Below are 22,686 nucleotides of genomic sequence, written 5' to 3'. Positions count from 1 at the left end.
AATCCATTTGCAGTTTTGCGTCCGAAACCGCATACTGTATAGTGAATAAGATGAAGTTTACGATTCTAAAAATATGTATCCAGGAATCTGTCCATTTACGATACGAAGCTTGAGTGGCAGCCGAGGTTACTGAGTCCTCCAGGGCTCGCAGCAGAGTCTGAGGCTGTCGCCTCTTCTCCGGGCTTCTCTGCTTTCTCTTCCTCAGCTCTTCGCTGTATTGTGGCTCTTAAAGGAACACATGATTCTCTCAACAGCTCTTTTAAATTTCATTTTGCCATTTTAACATTAAAACTACATCCCGCCATTGTTATTCAAACTTTTCCACGGAGCAATAGCCTGTTAGCTTAGCTTCTAAAGATGGCTGCCGCTATCTTTACATTCTGTCTAAAAAACACGTTTGAACGTAAAGGCTGCCCTCTACTGGTAAAGGCTAATGACATTTTTTAATTTTACACAGGTTTTAATTGGACATTTTAAAGTGAAAATAACATAATATAGACATGTTTCTGCAATGTTTTTTTTTATCTTGGGCATCTTCACATTGGAGTAAAGAGTTCATATAAACATTTTGGTTAATAAATGTTACAGACATATTGAGATTTGAACTACTTCCTGTTTTGGCGGCGTTGACGCACATTTAGTTTGGGCTGTGGCGCGCAAACGCTTCCGAAAATCAAAAATCCTTCTAGTAACTTTTGTGAGGCTCGGTCCAAGGATCGCGTACGTGGAATTTCATGAAGTTTGGACAAAATTTGTGACCTGTGAAACTTTTTTAAGGTTTTGTGTTCTATCCAATATGGTGGCCGAACGACATGGATCTGTGACTTCATCTTCTCAAGCAACTTACACCGGTACTGCCCGAACATTTTAAAATTTGAACGGTGTCTCTGCGTCAAACGGTCTGGTCGCTAGAGCTGGCCAAAAAAATCTACCCGGGAAAAATAATAATAATAATAAAACTTAAGAAGAACAATAAGTGTGCTTTTGCAAGCACACTTAATTAGGGATGTCTCGTTCAGGTATTTTTGCCCCTTCAGTCATTTGATTTTGAGTATCTACCGATACAGAGTCCCGATTCCAATATTTCTATAATACATAAAAAAGAATACAGAAGAGGACAGGTCAGGTCTAGAATGTTCCTTATTTTTTATTTAATTAATCTTATTTTAACATTCAACAACTCTGTGAACAAACAGAGCACTTCTGTAGTGTCTCTGCAACAAAGTGATGTCATGCCGCATGCGTTGCTGTTTCTGTGTGGAGTCAAAAGGGTCTACCTCTGTGCCAGCACATAACCATAGATGTGTTAAAAAATAATGAGAATTATATATAGTATATACATACACTCTAAAAAAACAAACGGTGCTATATAGAACCAAAACTGTTGCTTTGGATCGTAATCATAGAAGAACCGTTTTTAGTGCCATATAGCACCGGTGAAGCACCAGTGAAGCACCTGTGTAGAACCATATAGGGGCCATATAGAACCACTATAGCACCAAATATGGTTCTACATAGCACTATATGGTTCTACACAGGTGCTTCACTGGTGCTTCACCGGTGCTATATGGCACTAAAAACGGTTCTTCTATGATTACGAGCAAATAACCACTTTTGGTGCTATATAGCACCGTTTGTGAGTGTATGTATAGGGGTTAAATTGAGATTTTTTGTTTGGGTGGCTCTGTTGGGAGGGGGGGTTCGAGGGGTAACATGTTTAATCCTGATAATAGCAAAGCCACTGGTGTGTTTCAATGACATTTTGGACCTTTGATAGGATTTTATAAGTTTCAGCTTTAAAGCTGTGCCACAGGTTGGCCCAAACTTTAAAACCTGAACTTTAAATGATGAAAATCTATGAGTCTGACACCCTATATGCATTTGTTGCACATGCCATTATGCACAATTGATCAAACTTTGAAGGAAGTTATAAGAATCAACCTCCTTGACCAATACTAGTTATAAGATAGGCTACCCAAAAAGACTCAATTAACAAGATACTGTAAACAACATACTGATTCAGCAATGTCTTATAAATTAGCCATAGGAGTCCTTAAGCTGATCAGCAGTTAGTAAAACAATCAGTTAGGTCGTAATTGATTAGTATAATAATTTTTTTTTATTAAACTATACAATATATTGTATCCAGTTATCTAGTTTACATATTGTAATGAGATGAGTGACATGGCTATACATACTTTAATACTCTGTTTCTAGACTTCTATTAAGTTTTTTTCGACGTGGGCACCATTCTTACCTCTCTCTCCATCTCTCATCTCTACAATGTGTAATGTCATGATCCTGCACGAATGGGCACCGTTTCTTATTTCTACTCCTGTTGTTTCTGGAGTCTTTGGCTGCCCATAGAACAGTGTGATTCAATGAAGTCAATAGCTCCCATTTCTGAACTTACCTTAGCAGTTTTGGTATAGCACCAAATATTGTTCAGAAAAAGGAAAATGCCTTACATTGGAAACATGACATGTATGAAAGAGTACCAGAATGCTTTTTCTCATTGAAATTCAATTAATAAGTGGCTTGTATTTGCTGATAGCAGCTATAGTTATAGTCACTACTGTTGAATTCTGTTAACTTTCAGATTAAATGTCTGCGGAAGCGCTTCACTCTCCGAGCTCAATGTGTCACAGTTTTTTGCTTCAAGGAAGCTGTGTGCTACACTTAAGGTCTCTTGTACACTTACCCCAGACACCCCTGAAGGGCTGATGCTAAAACGAGGGGTGGAGATGGCTTTGGTGAACTCCATGGCAACATACACCGGTGCACCGGCAAAACACGCAAACCGAGTCTATGAGGCGTTGGTGCTCAAACCTGCTGCCAATGAGGGTCACATCAGCCTCGAGTTGTCAGCAAAATGCGTGTTGGAGCTACAGCTGAAGAAGGATAGCAGGTGTGAAATGGAGGTTCAGTTTCAGCTGAACAGGTTGTGGTTCTGTCAGATGCACCAGGCTATTGACCACCTACCAGACTTGCACAATGTTCTGCCTGACCTCAATAACTGTTGTGTTCCTGTGAATACGACCAGACAGTCTGAGATGAACAACAAGCAGCAAATTGCATTGAATTTCATCCTTGGCAAGTGTGAAGGAAGCAAGGCTGCAGCACCCTTGCTGATATACGGGCCATTTGGCACTGGAAAGACCCTCTGCCTCGCGTCAGCTGCCATACAGCTTGCCCATCAGCCCAAAACCAAAGTGCTTATCTGCACATATACTAACAGGTACAGTGTTAGATTAATAAGAGATCATGTAGATACAAGAAAATACAATTACATCTAATCATCGGTTTTTGATTCTTTTAGCTCTGCAGATCTATATGTCAGTGTGCACTTCCATCCATATATTACGAATGGACATCCAAACCTCAAAATACTCAGGATAAAGGCAAACAAAGGTGGGGCTTCCATCACAGCAACTGATGACATCACTCGTAAATATTGTCTCTGCTCACCAGATGGACAGTCTTTTATCTTCCCAACAAGATCCGATCTAGAGTCACATCGGATCATCATAACTACCACAACAATGGCGCGCCGCTTTCTTGACCTCAAACTTCCTGAAGACTTCTTCAGTCACATCCTGATAGACGAAGCATCTCAGATGCTGGAGAGTGAAGCACTCATGGCTCTTGGGTTAGCAGACAAGCATACTCAAGTGGTTTTAGCTGGAGACCACATGCAGATGGCTCCGAAACTGTTTTCCGTATCTAACAACAAACATTCGGAACACACATTGCTTAACCGGCTCTTCCGCTACTACCAAGATCACAGCAGCAACATCGCCAAGAAAAGTCGGATCATCTTTAATGAGAACAACAGATCCACTGCGGAAATAGTGGACTTTGTATCCACTCACTTCTATGTTAGTGATGGCATCAAGGCCAAAGGAGATGTCCCTCGTCATCCCAAGCTATACCCTCTGATGTTTTATCATATCAAAGGGGAGTGTCATTTGAACTCCTCTATGTCCTGGTACAACAGTGCTGAGGTCAAGAGCGTTATAAATGTGATCCAAGAGCTTGTGAATGATTGGCCAGAGGAATGGGGTAAAAGAGAACCGATGCAGATCTGTGTGTTAAGTGAAGACCAGCAGGTACCGTAAGTGTTTATCACTCTTATAAATGACTATCGTGGCTAAACTGATTATTACCATAATGCCATTACATATGTTTGAAATCTTTTTACACAATTAACTCTTTCCCCGCCAATGATGGGTTATCTCGTCAATCCGCAATACCGCTATTATCCACAAACTTAAAAAACCTGAAAGTATCGCCCTAGGGTAAACAGATGTTATGTCCAACTAAGTTTTGAGAATCGCTCTGTATCTGATCTCTTTTAAAAGTCCTTTATAAAAATGGAATTATCTCAGCGTTTTGCTTAAAATTTTGTGTTTTTGAAGACACCTACCCATATTTGAGAGGTGATAAAAAGAGAACAAATGAAGGTAGGATGAAAGTTTTTTTTTTAAGCAGAGGGTCTGTTCTTTCATTTAATACATTGTATGTTTATATATTTAAAGAAGAGCATTTTCTGGGAGGCATTAAACTTTTATGAAAATCATGAAAAATGCTGGCGGGGAAAGAGTTAAGAACACTAATGAATGTCATAAGCCTATACCACAAAACATCAGATTCCATCAATTCTTTTATACCATTTTTATCTTTTTAGGTTGAAGTTATCAGAAGCAGTCTCCGTTGGAAAGGAATTCATGGAATATCAGTGCAGAATTTAGCAAACATCCAAGGTATCACTGAACTCCAATGTCAGCCATATTGCTTTGTCCTCTTGATAGGACAAGCACTCAACATGAACTTGACAAACAGTCCAGCATGCTAAGAGGCTGTGTTTTGCAATGCTTTGTTAATTACAATAAAATAAACTTTTTAACTGTGACTGAAAATATGCCTGGAGGCTTCCAAGAGAGACTTCTAAACATTTTACATGCTTCAAATACAATTACTTTTAGGGGTGTAACGATACACTAAGCTCACGGTTCGATCTGTATCTTGCTGCTTGCCTCACGGTACGATACACATGACATTTTTTTAACGCAAATTAATTTTTTTTTACTGTTATTTAAATTTCAGATTAATTTTCATAATATTAACATTTTCAGTAACTTTTTTTGTTGTACATAAAACTTAATAAAGAATTTTAACATTTGAAGGCCTAACTGAACCTTCTGTACTGCAAGTCTGTCACTGAGGAAAGGGACATTTTACATAAAATTACAGTTAAGGGACTAAGCAGGGGCGTTGATCTAAAGCTCTACTGGGGCACATGCCCCCTATTTTTTTCTGACTTTTTTGCAAGCCTAAGACTTCTATACAATGTTCTTTGCTTAACCCACTATCCCTACATGTATTTAAAAATATTTAGGTATCATGTTCATTATACTTAACATGAACATTGTTAACATGTTTGGAGCATAGACTGTAAAAAAGATGGACGACGCCTGTTCGCTCTCTTCCATTGGTGAAAAGTGAAGCCGCCAGTGTCCCGATATGGCGCTGACATCTTGGGTCTTGAGTCTGCGCAATAGCGATTTCGGGACCAGTCATGCGCAGTAGTGAGCAGGAAGGGAAGGCGCGAAGTCAAAACCCCGCCCTCGCTCTCGTAGAATGCGCATATCACACGATATCACAGCTGTCAATCATGACGTGACACCACCGTTTTTATATCATTAAATAACTAACTAAACACAAACCTATTTTAAAAACAAACATTTGAATTTACATCAGCGTGATAAAAACTACAGTAAATGACAGAAACCAGCTTTGGAAAAAAGATAATTGAAGTGTAATTAATTTTTTTAGTTGGTCTCAAGTCCCATTGAATAACATGGGGAGGCGGGCTTTATGACCTATACTGGGACCGGTCACTGGGGGGCGATCGAGACGTTTTGGCTTCACTTTTCAGGGCTTGTGCGGCACGCTTGGTTTGGAGGCATAAATGGCATAAAAGGTTCGGAAATAATGACAGCAGAGAACATTTTTTAATCTGAAAATGCAGAATAGTATAACACATACATGTGTCGATTTTTTTCAGCAACAATGCAATTCTATAGACTTGACAGAGGTTTAAGACCTGACTGGGTAAGAATTAAACTCCCACTTATCATCAGCTCTCATTTCTGCTTCCCTTTCCCTGCTTTGCACAAATCATTTCTGATGTCCATCTACAGGAGCAAATAGTGATCGAATCAAAATAAGATTATCATTATTATTATTTATAAATTTACTTTAGTTATAATATGTTTTCATAAGATATCTCAATGGCGTGGCGTCACCGACTTTTGTATGCGGCTGCGCGCGGCTGAACAGACAGAAGCGCGTGTCCGGACATGTTTTTGTAGAGTGATATGAAAACAAAATGCTGCCAGACGTTGGACTTGTTGGAAAAGATGACGGGGCATTATCTATATCAATTTCTGTTTCTACCGAAGTCATGTTGCTGACCTTCAGTTCAAGCTGCGGGTGATTCAAGCGATGTCTGTGTGACTGTGGTGACGCACAGGTGATGCTGGCGCAGAGTAGATCACGTGTTGACCGGTCAACAAATAAAATTAAAAGAACGTCATCGTATAAATATCCCTATCTTGCACGATGCATGATACCATGAAGTATCGCGCCGCGAAGTATCGTACTGCAAAGTATCGTTACATCCCTAGTTACTTGATAAAAAGGCAATCTACTGTATTATATATAACCAATGTCTAGCCCCAAAATCTGTTGTTTACTGTTACATTGTTTGATGGTTGATTTTACAACTTATTCTTAAAAATGCCATATGTTCTTTAGGGAGACAGTACAGAGTCATCATCATAACAACTGTTCACACCAGAGACAGCCTTCTTCAATCAGAGTCAAGCTGTCTTGATTTTTTTGATGATATCAAGGCACTAAACACTGCCATAACCAGAGCCCAATCATTGGTGGTTGTTGTTGGAGATGCCAGTGCTCTTTGCTGCTTTGGAAAGTGCTCAAGGATCTGGAAGTCCTACATAGAACACTGCATCAGCAAGGGCAGTGCCAAGCCAGACTACTTGACCAGAGACGTCTTACAACATGAAGTGTCAGAAATTTTAAAATTTCAAAAGACAGAAAGAGTAGCAAAGATTGAGGATGATGTACTTACCCAGCCTGAAACTGATCTTATATTGAAAGAGATGATTGATGACTATGATAGAGACACAAACTCGGATGAAGAGAACGAAGGTCATCCTGAACAAAAGAGGCTTTTATTCTCTTCCAGTGAAAAGGAAGACTTGTTGACGCTGGTTAGGGAACGGCCTGCTATCTACAGACATGGAGAACTGATAATGGAGGGGTACCATTCAGGATATGTAGTTCCATACGACAACCCTACTGAACACATTGTTATTAAAGGGAGAAAGAACATTGGCATGTCTTTTCCAGGGGATGAAGTTGTAGTGGAGATAGGCCGCCATGAAGAGGGTAATCTTACTGGAAAGGTTTTAGGAGTCACAAATAGTGCAAGTTCCTCTTCTAAATTTGTGTGCACCTTAGAGAATGAAAACTACCAAAAACGGACACAGAAAACTGACAAAAACTTTCTTACCAAGATAATGATACCCCTAAGCAACAACACAACAAAAATATGTGTCTTGGTAAGCAAAAAGGCTCGCAACTTTATCCCAATATGGAAACTTCACAAGGACAAGCGGAACATTACAAGCTACTTTTATCTGGATGAACACACAAGAAAGGAAAATGTTTTTGTTGTTCAGATTTTTACCTGGAAAGCCCACTGTTCTTTCCCACTAGGCAGTGTTACAGATGTCCTAAAAATTGGGACAACATTGGAGGAGGGACTAAAGATTTTAAGTATGGAGTTCCAATTGACACCCTCTCCTCTGATGCAAGATGCTGCATTGCTTGCCAGACAAAGCGATGAAACTGATTACAGCAAGAGAACAGATTTGACGGGTATAATAACGTTCACTGTTGATCCAAAAGGAGCCAGAGACTTGGATGATGCCATAAGTGTTAAGAATCTGGGAAGCTGCTATGAAATAGGGGTTCATGTTGCAGATGTTTCTAGTTTTGTGACTAAGGGCAGTCCTCTTGATGGCGATGCAAAAGAGAGGGAAGCAACTTTTTACAGCCCTGGAACAAAACCTGTTTTCATGTTTCCAGAAGGTCTCACCACTAACTTATTCAGTCTCCTCCCAGATAAAAAGCGCAAAGTAATATCATACATTGTCACAGTGGACAAAGAGTCAGGCATTATCAGAGAAAAGACTTTTGATCTTTCCATGGTAACGTCTAAAAAACAGTTGACCTATGAGGAGGCTGAGGAAATAATAAGTCAGTATGATGGGAGGCTAAAGTTTGATACTTTAGAGGACTGTGTCAGAGTGGCTTATCATTTTGCAAGAAAACAACGCAAAGAAAGACTTAAAGAAAGCTGGGCCTATGCCCAACCTGATCAACATCGTAATCCAGGAGAGAGAGAAGCTCATCTAATGATTGAAGAGTTGAACATAATGTTTAACCACGCCATGGCAGACTTTCTGACCAAGAATGCAACAACAAAATGTTACACTCCTTTAAGGTGTCAGTCTCCTCCTACAGCAGAGCAACTGGAGAAAATCAATGATCGGCATAAAGAGGTCATTCCTCTCTCCTCATATCTGACATTTCACATTGACAAAAACCGCATGGACTTGCGTAACACATTCACCTTCACTGTGCATTCTCCTGATCCTAACCCTCACCTACGAGATGCCATCTCTGTCAGCGACTCTGAATATCATTATGAAATTGGATTTCACAAAGCAGAATCAAACACGTGGAGTTTAACACCAGGAAAAAATTGTCGAGCCATTTCTCTAATTCTGAAAGTGGAAAAAATGACCAAAAAAATTGTAGAGCAAAATTTGGCACTTTCTTTTGTAAACTCAAACAGGCTGTTATCCATTACAGAAGCTAACAGCATCATCGATCAGTTTGCAGAACATGACAGGAGCTTTGATTCTTTGGAAGGCTGTGTCCTTGTGGCTTACCATTTCGTGCTTGATCACAGGCGCCGAAGACTCAGTCGAAATGTGGACAATTCCAATCCTCCAGACAGAAAATGCAGACTAATGATGGATGAAGTGAATCTGATGTTTAAAAGTGCTTGTGAACAACTAACTGGTCAAATAACGCCTTCTTCAAACATTTTTAACTGTACAGTGACAGCTTCACCTGAACTGGAACGAAGAATAAAAAGAGATGATGAGGAGTTTCTGCAAGCACTTGAGGAACATCTAGACTTGAACCATGAGCCGAATGGTGGTAATTTCATCCTTCTGACATCGATGTGGGAAAAGATTGAGTCAGCAGCTTTGACATGTGACTTTTACAAAATGGCTGACCTTATTTCCGCAGATGATATCCATCCACAGCTGCTTCCAGCCGTTGTTCAGTTAAGGGCCAGTCTTGACAAAGCTTTGTTCATTCGCTCCCTCTCCTGTGAAAAGGCTTTAGTTGGGCACTATTCGTTACACCTGGACTCATACACGCATGCATCCTCACCCATACGCCGATACATAGACCTAATTCTTCAGAGACTCATCCATGCGGCTTTCACTGATGGTCCACTTGAGTATTCAGAGAAAGACATTGACCTATTGTGTCATAAGTGTGAAAGAGGAGAGAATAGGGCGAAACAGTTTGAAAGAAAAGCAGAATCACTTTGCCTTGCTGTAAATCTACAGAAGCAAAGCACATACAAGTTGGCTTTTGTCACGGTTGTTCGGCCTGATAGCGAAAGTTTCAAATTATCATTTCCGTTCGACAAAGGAACTTACCCAGACAGACTTCCGGTTATGTACAGAGACTTACAGCTAGAAGATCAACCGATATTTGAAAGGCAACAAAAACAAATGAGACTGACTTGGAAAAAACGCATGTACTCAATGAACACAACCAATATCCTAAAGAGAAAACTGAGATTCTGTTCAGAGATACAGCAGAGCACATGGCATGACATTGTTGAAGCAGTCAAAGAAGAAAAATGGGAAGAAGCAAAGAGCATCATATTGGCAGCAGAAGTAACAGAATATCAGGAAAGAGATGATATGTCTGATAATTCCAGCTTGGATTCCGATCACACATTTACGTCTGAAGAGGATCATTATACTAATTTCAACCTCTGTTTGAAAGCTGGAGACACTGTGCAGGTCCAGCTGACCTCAGAAAATGAAAGAGGCTACTGGGCGCCAGCTGTACAATTACTAAATGTGAGGTCAAACTTTGAGATTTGTGTGGAACATACTCGCAGTCCTATTAAATGCTTTTCCAAACATGCAAACCGCCCATCCAAACCTTCCTATCATAATGTAGAAGATTATGTGGAGATATGGAAGCCACTGTGTGAAATGGAGTCAGCTGCGACTGCCGTAGATGACAGCGATTGTGTTGTAATAGAGAAAATGCATATAGACTGGACGCAATCCATGGTTGGTGCAAATTCAAGTCTATCTGGAACCTTCTCTTTACCTGTGGAAAATATCAAGAAATGGGAAATTGAATTTGACCTGGCCAAGTGTTTCCTCTGTATCCGAAAAAGAGTTTTGAAGCCAAACTCACCAGATCAGAGTCACCGATCACAGCTTGATCCAGAGTACTTCACTTGGGTGGCACATGGTGTGACAACTCAATGTCTGAATACACCCCATACACCGAATACTGGGAACAAATCAAAAATTATACACTTTAATGTAAAGTATGCATCCATGAAACTTCCAAAAGACAAAAGGGATGATACTTATACGGTTGAAGTGATCCCTAAGCTCCTTCCAGACATGTAAGCAAGTGACGAATAGCCTTGTTACATTATACCATGTCTATTATTATTTAAATAATGTATAATGTGTGATCTTTCTGCTTAATTTATCAAGACGAAAAGAAAGCGCTGTGAATAATTTACCAGCAGCTAATGAACTTGTTAGAAACATTGCAACAGGACGTCGAATTAGGAAAGATGGTATGTATGAGTTTCCTTTTTTTAGTTTGAGAATGTAGTCTACGAAATGTATTTCTGAGTAAAACATATTTGTCCATATTTTTATGTTATTCTGCATTTTTGTATGTTATTTAAGTGGACCAGGTGCTAATGTCTTATAGGTTTAACATTTTTATATTTATTAAGTCTATAAAGATATATTTACACTGAAATTAATGCACATTTAGAACATAGTGCATTCATTTTATACAGTAGATGTATCATCAATCCACAGGTTCTGAACCAGCTGTATACCGGTATGTGCTCAGAAGACAGACAACACCAGAAGGTCTGCCTGAACTGAATGAAAGCCAGTTTAATGCTTTGGAACAAGCTGTGAATGGCCAATTCACCCTCATTCAAGGCCCCCCAGGTTACACACTAACCATAGACCGTTTAGCATATACACTGTATAACCTAAACGTAAATACATACTGTACTGTAAATACAAATGCATTATTGTATGTATATACATAATGCATTTTAATAAACAAAATTTACAGTAAATACAACTACCTGGAAATGTAATTTAGCTATAGATTCAGCTGATTTTGAGCATTAGCAAAGTTTATTCTGTGAAAGTCTCAGGAACTTATCAGTTTTGTTATGAAACAATAGGAAAACAAAAGATATATGCCGTCTTTCATGATGTACTTATAGGTACAGGAAAAACAGTTGTGGGTGCTTACATTGTGTACTGGTTCTCCCACCTGAACTCCGAGAAACCTCAGAAACTAAAGGAAAAAAATGAAGAAGAGAAGAAGGAAGTTATTCTTTACTGTGGACCATCAAACAAATCTGTGGATGTAGTTGCAGGTGAGTATATTTGACAATTTAAATTGATGAGAAAACATCCCAGCATTTTGGCTAAAACAAGGCTAAATTTGGACTGTCAGTAAAAGTCTAATAGACGTCTACAATAGCTCAAGAATATACAATACGTATACATCAAGAACAAATGAAAGCAAACACCTTGAACACCTATTGACTTTGCTTACATGTTGCAATATCATTCATCTCCAAGAAATTTTATAGGCAAAAATTGCCTGTAACCAAATTCAAGGTTATTTAGGGTAGAAGTGGGTTACTCATAGGCGGACTATATTGGGACTACAGTGAGCCATCATTTCAACGTCTTGGTTTTTGTTTGCTGGGATCTGTATAATAATCTGCCAAAGTTTAATTGTGTTTACAGAATACCTGCTCAAGTTTGGGGAGAAGCTAAAGCTATTGCGTGTGTACAGCAGACAGATGGAAATGCAAGAGTTTCCTTACCCTGGGAGCAACCTCCAGTTATCCCAAAAATCACTGCGTCAGGAATGCTCTAAACCCAAGCTCAGGTACAGCAGATGACAATTAATCAATCACATCACACATTACAGTACATCACTTTAATAAATCAACCAATATTAACACTAACAGAATATACAAAATTGTCCAATCTTGTAAATCTTGTAACTTTAAATGATAATCAGTTTTTTTAAATGTTACAGATGTTTAGGGACAAATGCAAAAATTAATCACAATAATAACTTTAAATTATTATTATATTCTCAGCATCGTTGGTGTCCAATGCAGCTCTGCATGATCAAGTGTATTACAGTAACTTCTGTGTATGCATGAGTTTACCATGGTGTCTTACTGAAAAAGAATGCATTTATTCCAAACCAAAGAACAACAAAAGGCTATTCTACCAACAGATGTTATTGCAATGCTGTAATACAAAGTTGGACCACTAGCACACATCATTTTAGAAAGACCATTGCCAGAAAAACATTGTAAAAAATGTGCACTTACATATTTAAGTATAATCAACCTGGGCTAGTTATTTCAACTTTGATTTTTTTCCTTGACCAGGCCCTGCGCTGGGGGGCTATGTTCCCCCAATCAGAAGCTCTTTGCCTCAGATCTCTGGACATAATATAATTATTTATTGACTATCTGCTAAATCATAAAGGCTACAAGTATTAGAGATTAGTTAAGTGGACATTCATAGCAACCAAAACGTCCTCAGCAAACACTTTATAATCAACCACAAGATGACACACATAATGCTATTTTATCACAATAGTAGGTCCAGATTTTTTAAACTTATATTAAACATATTACACTGTAAAAAAAATTTACAAGTCATTTCAACTTACTATTATTTATCTTGACTAGAGATGAGTTGTTATAACTACAGGTGAGTTGTTATAACCTTACAAAATTAAGTTGACTTTTCTCAACTATATTTTATAAGTTGTGACAACTCATCTGTGTTGACATGACTTGTAAATCTAAGTTGATTTAACTAAAAATTTTAAGGCAGCAAAGTAATTTTTACAGTGTAGTATTAGTAAACAACATTTTACTCAGCGAGAACATATTGAGCTGCATGGGCAGATGTGACAAACACTGTATATTATTTTATATCATCATGATTGTTAATCTCTGTTTGTTTGTAATACTCAGCATTACTATAATACTCTAAAAAATACTCTACAATTGTAAAGTTTATCTCGGTTTCCTACTTAACCTTTTCACATTCTTATATTTAGGGACATAACACTTCATCACAGAATTCGTGAGAGTCATAATCCTCATTCACAAGCTATACAGGTCTTCGATGAAAAAATCAGAAATGATGCAGCATCACTCACAGACGAGGACATAAAAGAGTAAGAAGTTTCCCTTTCCTTAAATTAAAAAGAAACCGTAATCCAAAACATCTTATAAGTGTATCTCCAATCATTATTCTCCAACAGTTATGCAGTATACTTTCTGATTGGTTAAAACAAGTGTTATCATCAGCAAAACATTTAACCAGGTATCCTGCTTCAAAGGAGTCATAACATGTTTTTAATGTATTCAATAAAATACCAGCATGTTTCTAACACGTATGCTCTCATGTATATAGACGGTTTCATCGGACGCACGTGCGGTGACGCGATAAGCGTCTGGTCTGAACTTTACTTCCGGTTTCAGTTTTTTTAATGGTCTGGCTAGTTGCTAAACTGAACTCTTGAACAAATACCTCATCAAAAATAACAAATGTTTTGGTTTCCTAGGTAATCTACGTGTTGTTTATTTTGCTTGTTATACGTTTAAAGTACTTTGCTGTTATTTATTCTTAGCTGAGTTTACTGCAAGTTACGTGTTGACCACGAAAGCCGCTTGTTTATGGTGTTACTGCTAAAACTGTCTATATACAATAGTGTTAGCAGATCTCATGCTTCCATCTGGTGCATGTAATTATGCAAAACATAATGCCAAAGGAGTCATCATTTAAAATAGTATTGTTGATAAGAAGGGCATTTAAGCTAATAAAGTTGCAGGATGTATTAATGATACCAAGAGCCGTTATGTCAAAAGATCAAAGGTAAATTTGATTCCTAATGTCATGATCCCTTTAACAATTTCTTTTCCCCGTTTATTTTTACCACATCATTTGCTCCTTAATTTTCGATCACATTTCTAACTAGAGTATTTTTCATAAATAAGCAGCAAATACATTGTAAAAAATAAAATCCATCTGAGCTGCATTTCCCTCTGGTTAATTGGTTGTGTTACTTCTAAGTACATGTCTGCTGTCATGTGTTTGTATACTTGTATGCATGTATGCCTGTTGCAGTGCACAGTGTATGCATGTCACATCACTTTGTACTATATGTCCTCAGATATAAGAAGCTTTTAAATGAGGCACGTCTGTATGAACTGAAAAGGCATGATGTGATTCTGTGCACCTGCACGACTGCCGCATCCCCTAACCTTACTAAGTCACTCAGTGCACGACAGATCCTCATTGATGAGTGCGCCATGGCAACAGAACCCCAGACGCTTGTCCCATTGGTCAGCTTCAAACCCGAGAAGGTCTGAGTATAATCAGTGTAATCCAAAAATGAAACAAACACACAGTACAAGACGGACATTACATTTTACTTATGCTATATATATATATATATATATATATATATATATATATATATATATATATATATATATATATATATATATATATATATATATATATATATACTGTATATATATATCCTCCTGCAGGTTGTGCTGTTGGGCGATCACAAGCAATTGCGTCCAATCGTGAAAAATGAGCATGTACGGAGACTTGGAATGACACGCTCCCTGTTTGAACGCTATATGAGTAGAGCAGAACTGCTGGACACCCAGTACAGAATGGTAAAACACTTACACGCATACATGCTAAACATTACCAATAAATACCCAAAGTTTACTGTGGGCTTCTTTCTTTAGCAAAAAGACATCTGTAAATTCCCGTCAGAGGCATACTACCAGGATAAGCTCAAAACTGATGTGGCTGAACGGACAAGCATGCTCCACGCAGAGACAATGAGACAAAGCAAACACATTCTGTTTGGAGATATAAGAGGTGTGGAGATCAGTTTGGTTGTTTCAACTGCACGGGGGAATGAAAACTCAAAAGCCAACCTTGCAGAGGTTAAAAAAGCTGTAAGTAACATGTAACATGACATGTAAACACATTACATGTACACTTTTGTGCATGGAACCTATGCTGCATGAATTCGGATTCTAAATCACATTGACCAAAAATGTGTTCATCATTTTAAATGGAAAATAAATAAGAATGTGATAAACCGCAAAGCCATATATTTTGGCTTTAGACATTAAAGTCCCACTTTTCAGTTAAAATAGGCAATTGTGTTTTTTAAATGTTAAACATTAATGTGCATCAGCCAAACCATCATAAAACTTTGTGGCATGTCTTAATTTAAATAAATGCATTTTCTGATACATTTACTATCAGATATTACTGTTAATATGATATGTGTTTTAGCGTGGGATACTGTTTTAGAGATTTGAGTACATAATGTCACAGAAAAGTGACACTTACTGCATGTACAGTACTTTTGACTAAAAATAGATGTCTGTGGTTGTGCCAAAATGGCCACAGAGTAAATTATGGACTAAAGGAACCTTGTTTTGTTTACAAAGGGAGCTTGGACATACTGTACACCAGTTAAGTGTGTAGATGTTTCTTAGGTAGGTTTCCGTGTTGTTGAACAGGTTGACATCTGTACTAAGCTGATATCAGTGGGTGGTGTGAGGCCGGAGGACATTGCCATTCTGTCACCATATAACGCACAGGTGGCTCAGATCAAAGAAAATATTAAAGGAAGACACCAGTCAGAGAAGATCACAGTCACCACAATTACAAAGAGTCAAGGTAATACTCTAAAATCATCTTTCTTTGTGTGTTTGTATTTCACCTTTTCTATAATTTCAATAGGTCAATGACAAAATTGTAATAATTACGTTATAGTGTCTGGAAAACTAACTAGAAGTGAGGACACTACTAACTTTCCTGTAGCACAACCAGTGTAGCAAGTGTACAGTGTACTAGTAATGCCAGTTTTAAATCCTATAGAATTCACATACTAAATGCACAAATGTAACAAAACGTCAATTGTGTAGCTTTTCCGGTAGCAAGCTACTTTTTCCCAATTTCCAAACTTGCACTGTGTGAGCATATGATGATGATGATGATGATGATGTAATTGCAGGGAGTGAGTGGCGGTATGTGATTTTATCGATGGTTCGCTCCTGCCCCAGTGAAGAGATTGAACCTATGCCTTCAAGAGAATGGCTCTCCAAGCAAATTGGCTTTGTGGGTGATGAAAATCAGATCAATGTGGGCATCACAAGAGCACAGGAAGGGCTTTGCATTCTGGGTAATCTCCAAATAACATTTCATTGGCAATTGGTTTTATTTGGTTCATAATATGAAAAAGTTTTAAAGAAAATAACTGTGATAAATAATAACATTTACTATTGGCAAAATAAGTTTGTGTAATAGTAAATGAGAATTTTATAGTAGATTTGCAGTATGTAAAATATGGCTGATTAATGATATGTTTAATTGGTTTGTGCTGTAGGTAATCAGGAGTTACTGAACTGCAGCCCAGCATGGAGGAAACTACTGAAACATTATTCAGGTTGTGGCAGTGTGGTTCTTGCAGACCAGATTGTTGTACGCAATGTCCGCTGAACTATATTTTAATTTATTTATATTTGAATATTTATATTATATTTTAAATTTTAAAAAATTTTTTAGACTTTCAAACATACATTCCAAACTTCATATCATTCCACCTCATTTCAAATGATCTTTTAATGTGTTTTGAATAAGACATTTAAGACCTCAGGGGTTAAAATGTGAATGGAGTTTTTTACTATAATAAGCCTATTTTATGTACAAACATTATAATTAAGAAGCTATTTTGAAGCACTTAATATTGTGACTGCACAGATCTGTAGTTAAAGACAAGATTATATTTTTTCTCATTAAAATCTGAACCAAGATTTCTGGCCATATGAAAATGTAATTTTCTATGTATTTTAAAGCATGAGAACTTGAGGAGAAATTACAGAAAATTTTAACTATACTCACATTGACTGCAAATAAAATAAATTTATTTTGTGATATGTACTGTTGAAAACCTGTATTGTAATGTTTAACCTACTTAGCAATTGTCTGCCTTTTACTTAAAAGTTGTTCAAATCAATTACACTCGATGAAATTTGCTGACGTGTTTTTGTCAACAGAAATTTACATTTCTAAACCATGACATATGTCTGCTTTCATTATTTGCTGGCCCTTGTGTTTTAACCTGCTAAGTAATATTCTGTTTATTAAAACATGTAATATCACACCACAGACAATAATTCACCCTGCCCTTCAGTTTGTTCTAATTAACTAAAACATGTTTTGAACATTATGAATTTTATGGAGCAACTGTTGAACCATAGACTTTATTTTAAGTGCCTCTGCGTCAATGTTAACTGTTTGTTTGTACAAAGTTAGGTACAAAGTATCTCAAGTCCAAAGTATTTTCTGCCACATTTGTTTTTTAATTGAGCTTGACTTGTATTTAACCCAAAATGTTTCTTGTAAACCACTTTAATGACAATGTGTTCCCCATACCACCAAAACTTATTGATTATTGTTTGTGTGAGGTCAAAATTATGCATGATCTGCCTTAAAAAATTTTGTTAAATCAACTTAGATTTACAGGTCATGTCAACAGAGATTAGTTGTCACAACTTATAAAATTAAGTTGAGTTTTCTCAACTATATTTTATAAGTTATAACAACTCACATGTAGTTATAACAACTCATCTCTAGATAAATAATAAAACGTTGAAATGACTTGTAAATCGGAGTTGATTCAACAAAAATGATCAACATGATCCAGCCTACAGTACATACCACACAGACACAGTAACAATACTCAGTGATGTATTGACCTCTGGTGGTGGAGTTTATATTAAGGATGAAGTCACATTACAGTACCAAGCCTGTTAACCACATAAACCCAACTTCCCCTAAAAAACATGCTGGTTCACCAGCCTCACCAGTAAGGAATAGCTGATCCACCAGACTGATCTTCATGCTGGTTTACGCTGGTCTTTTTTGGCGTTTTAGAGAATCTGGTCCATCTCCAGATATCAGAACAGGGCTTAAAAAAGAGATACCACTAAAAAAAGATTTCAGTGTCACATATTTAAAATAATAGTTCAAAAGTCAAATATAATTGTATACATATACATTTTAATCATCATTTGTTTAAGGGGTCATATGATGAGATTTTTTAATGATGTAAAATAAATATTTGGTGTCCCCAGAGAGCGTAATTGAAGTTTTAACTCAAAATACCCCACGGATAATTTATTATAACATGTTAAAATTGCCACTTTGTAGGTCTGAGCAAAAGTGTGCCATTTTGGGTGTGTCATTTAAAATGCAAATGAGCGGATGAAATGCAAACACTGATCACAATTATGGTGGTTTGTGCTGTCAATTTTTTTTCTCCCTCTCTTTCTCTCTGCACTAAATGGAAGGGCTGTGGTTGGATAGTGCAAATTAAGGGGGCGTTATTATTGTAATTGGCCTTGGTACCTACCTCACAAAACAGGCGAAATCTTAACGACCTAATTTTTCACATGCTTGCAGAAAATGGCTTACCCAAACAAAGTTACTGGGTTGTTTTTTTCACGTTTTCTGGGTTGATAGAAGCACTGGGGACCCAATTATAGCACTTAAACATGGAAAAAGTCAGATTTTCACGCTATGACCCCTTTAAGACAATTGGCAATTATAAATTCAAACTCTAATTCTGAAATTTCACAATACTCTTATCAGAGTCAATAGTTTCAGGTATATCTCATAATGTATATAATTCATACGTTTTACAATTAAGTTCAGTGTCAGTGTTCAGTTATCACCAACACTTTTAGACACGAGGCACACAAATATGTGCTGTCTGCTTTTTCATGAGCTTCAAGTTTTTGTTTACAGTAGTTGCTTGGTCCAACGAAAAAGGCTTGCGACTTTTTCTTTTTCTTTGGGTCTGCTTTACCAGGAAACTGACGTCAAACTGTGCAAAACATTGCATTGTTTCTTTCATTGCATCGTTTTACATAAGTAAATATTTGCTGCCAAGATGTTAAAAAAAATCACGTTTTCGTTTGGCCTTATACACTGTAAAAAATACTTTGCTGCCTTAAAAATTTTTGTTAAATCAACTTAGATTTACAGGTCATAAATCGGAGTTGATTCAACTAAAAATTTTAAGGCAGCAAAGTTTTTTTTACAGTGTAGCTAGAGGGCACAATCGCCATCTTAACGTCTCTTTGGTCTACAGTGTCCACAACAACCAATAATGTAGGAGAAACCTCATGACATTGCTGAGAAGTTAAAGTTCGTAACGCTTAAAATGTGTCTCGATGGTAACATTGCATGAGAATACATACAGACAAATGGCCACAGGCAGAAAATATATTTTAGTGGCTAAGGTACAGCACTGGCCTGATCTGTAATAGACATAATTCAGCAGAGGCCACAAAATCAGATGATTTGAAAAACATAATCAGAACAACAATGAAAGGTCCTGTAGAATGGCATCAAGTTCAATGCCAGCAAATAGATTAAAGTAATCATTAAATAAGGCCTAACTCTGTCCTGGGTGAAATTACAATTACTAATTTTAATGCTGCTACCTAGGGCTGCTCAATTATGGGCAAAATCATAATCACGGTTATTTACACGATTATTGTCGCACAATAATTGTTTTACCTCGACTATCTTGTTTTTGTAATTGTTTGAATCAAAAATCTTAATTGAAAATCAAAAACGATTAATCGCACAGCCCTACATAAGATATATAAAACAAAACTATACCTGCAACATTAGTGCACCTTGCCAGAACAACATAACATTGCTGAAATAGTACTCTTGCTATACACATCAGTGACAAGCAGATTAGCTTAATGAAGAAGAAAATTAAGAACTACTTATTATATGGATAATAATTGTTTTACACAACAAACTATTATGCTATTGGACATGTGGTAAAATGGCCATGGACAGGTGAATTCCTATTATATGCAATGGCAGCCAATACCCACAAGATGGTGCATGATGACTCTTAACAAATGACATTCATTTAATTCAAACAGCTTCATACAAATAACTGTGTGTAAACTTAAAAATTCCAATAGGTTTATCTGATGAGTACAGGGCAGAAAATATCATTAGCTCACTTTAAAAGCAAAAAGTGTTCCAGTAGCTCAATCGGTAGAGCAATGAATTAGCACAAAGGTCATGGGTTTGGTTCCCAGGGAACACACATAATGATAAAGCGTATACATTATAATGTCCTGTAAGTTACTTTAGAAAAAAAAGCATCTGCGAAATGCATAAATAATTCTTTGTGCATTCATGTCACAGTGTGTTTACTAAAATGGAGATATGATGGTATGGGCTGTTTGACATTTTTCTCGGGTCTTATGTACCAAGATCCGACTCATTCAAATTGTTTTTTTGTTTACTGGCAATCCATACTCTTCCTTCATCAAGGCTGATCAGCACAAACCACAAATACAAAAAGAGCAGTGTAGATAATGCCTCAAAAAGATAAAGTTATTTCTGCTAATAAAACCTTACAGAACCTACACCGTAGGACGTATGCACAACTATAATGAGCCCTTAAGCATTAAGAATGCATCAGTGCACATAAAGCCAGTCCACCCTAGAAGCATTAAAACCCACAGTGATCTTGTTTTCTTTTCAACATTCTCATTGGATAAACTTTTTTACAGCATAAAGACACGAAATCTAGCCAACCAATACAATTTTATCCTGTAATAGGAATCTTCCAAAAATTAAAGTATGATCTTAATCCAGTCTGTCAATATACCTAAGCCCTTAGTCTCCAATGATACTAATTTCTTAGTCCGCCTAACTCTATGTCTCAGCCAAAGAGCTCAGACACAAAATATGTTTTCATTTTAAGTTGTTGCCTTTTTAAGGCTTACACGAATTAAGTTTTCACTTGGGGTTGTGAAAATACATGGAAGAATGAGAACAATCCCACACACTCGATAAACAGACACATTGTGCTGTTTACAGAAGGATTCTGACCTCATTATATCACAATCCACATGGTAGCTGAAAGCTGTTAACTGAATCCTGCAGTATATGTAAACTGTGAGGTTTTAAAGTATAACTGTGGGCAGGATGAAAAAGTTGCATTGTCGCTATTCAGGTGAAATTGGGGGCCTTTGCACGCTTGTTAAAAGATCCTGTTTCCCACTTTAAACACGTAATTACGAGCATGTAACATTCAACTAATTTGTGGTCGGACAGAATAGGTAAAAAACGGCAAATAAACTTTTTTCCAATACATGCTATTTTTTACATAAAACGTTACAAACAGTAGATAATGTATGCATAAATGTATAGGAGCAAAACATCAGGGTAGAGAAATCGTATGACATTCTCCCAACTCATATGTGTATTTTCCCGCACAGGATTTAGATTATTCCAGGACTAGGCCTGCATTATATTAGGACATTCAAGTCGTTTTTACAAACATATCTTACAAAAACACATAAGTGCTGTGCATATTGAGACAAAACACTGGCACTGATATATTTTAAGATGATTAAAGTTAAGGCAGTTCAAACATCAATTTTAGGCAGGGACTAGACTTAAGCCCTGCCCCACATCATAGTGTCTACACAATAGACAAAATATTCTAACTAGAGATGCACTGATGTATCGTCCAATAATAGGTATCGGTCAATAAAAGCATTTTTCTCACAATCGGCCGATAGTTTATGAATATCCGATAGTCATGGCCGGTATATCCTCTCAATCAAAAGAGAGCAGGGAAATGCAATGAATTTGAGCACTGTGTATAAAAAATAAAGTGCACCTATTTCATTGCTAAAAAAACTTTATTTTGTGCATTTGGCATAATACAATGTGTTCGCGTGGTTTATGGTTAAAACTATGGATGTCGATTCATGCAATTTCCCATATTCGATGATCGTTTAAATTAACGATCAATCAATCGAATAATTGTTAACTGTAAGAGTGCAATAAGCCTTTACTGAAGTGGCATATAGCAAATGACATAAATGTGTGCGTAAAAACGCCAGCTTCCTCACGCAAATTAAAAGATTTTATTTTGTCTAAATAACATGTTAGTGGGAATGTAAAATGAGTCAATGTAGTTGGTTTTTGATAAAAATCATCAATTTAATATCGTAATGAAATATAATCACTACAGACACAGTATAACACAAGTGTCTGTCATAACGGGCACTTTGCA

General features: G+C 37.1%; 1 protein-coding gene across 3 annotated transcripts in view; it reads left to right on the top strand.

The window, feature by feature from the left end:
* The window catches only part of helz2b (helicase with zinc finger 2b), a 135,626-nt gene extending 118,009 nt beyond the window's left edge, over positions 1–17,617 (top strand). For 2 of the 3 annotated variants that reach the window (XM_073855260.1, XM_073855261.1), the window contains exons 7-19: positions 4,688–4,763; positions 6,820–10,834; positions 10,929–11,014; positions 11,268–11,405; positions 11,693–11,848; positions 12,228–12,372; positions 13,573–13,692; positions 14,692–14,884; positions 15,074–15,208; positions 15,284–15,499; positions 16,076–16,235; positions 16,573–16,740; positions 16,945–17,617. In XM_073855260.1, the coding sequence (XP_073711361.1) occupies positions 4,688–4,763; positions 6,820–10,834; positions 10,929–11,014; positions 11,268–11,405; positions 11,693–11,848; positions 12,228–12,372; positions 13,573–13,692; positions 14,692–14,884; positions 15,074–15,208; positions 15,284–15,499; positions 16,076–16,235; positions 16,573–16,740; positions 16,945–17,057 (5,721 nt within the window). In that variant the 3' untranslated portion in view covers positions 17,058–17,617. The remainder of the gene's footprint in view (positions 1–4,687; positions 4,764–6,819; positions 10,835–10,928; positions 11,015–11,267; positions 11,406–11,692; positions 11,849–12,227; positions 12,373–13,572; positions 13,693–14,691; positions 14,885–15,073; positions 15,209–15,283; positions 15,500–16,075; positions 16,236–16,572; positions 16,741–16,944) is intronic. The other variant, XM_073855263.1, reaches the window with a different exon arrangement.
* Positions 17,618–22,686: the final 5,069 nt, after the last annotated feature.

This window comes from Misgurnus anguillicaudatus, chromosome 2, assembly GCF_027580225.2.
Source record: "Misgurnus anguillicaudatus chromosome 2, ASM2758022v2, whole genome shotgun sequence".
Taxonomy (NCBI): Eukaryota; Metazoa; Chordata; class Actinopteri; order Cypriniformes; family Cobitidae; genus Misgurnus; species Misgurnus anguillicaudatus.
The sequence above is the reverse complement of the archived record's forward strand: the minus strand, read 5'-3'. Positions and strand labels throughout refer to the sequence as shown.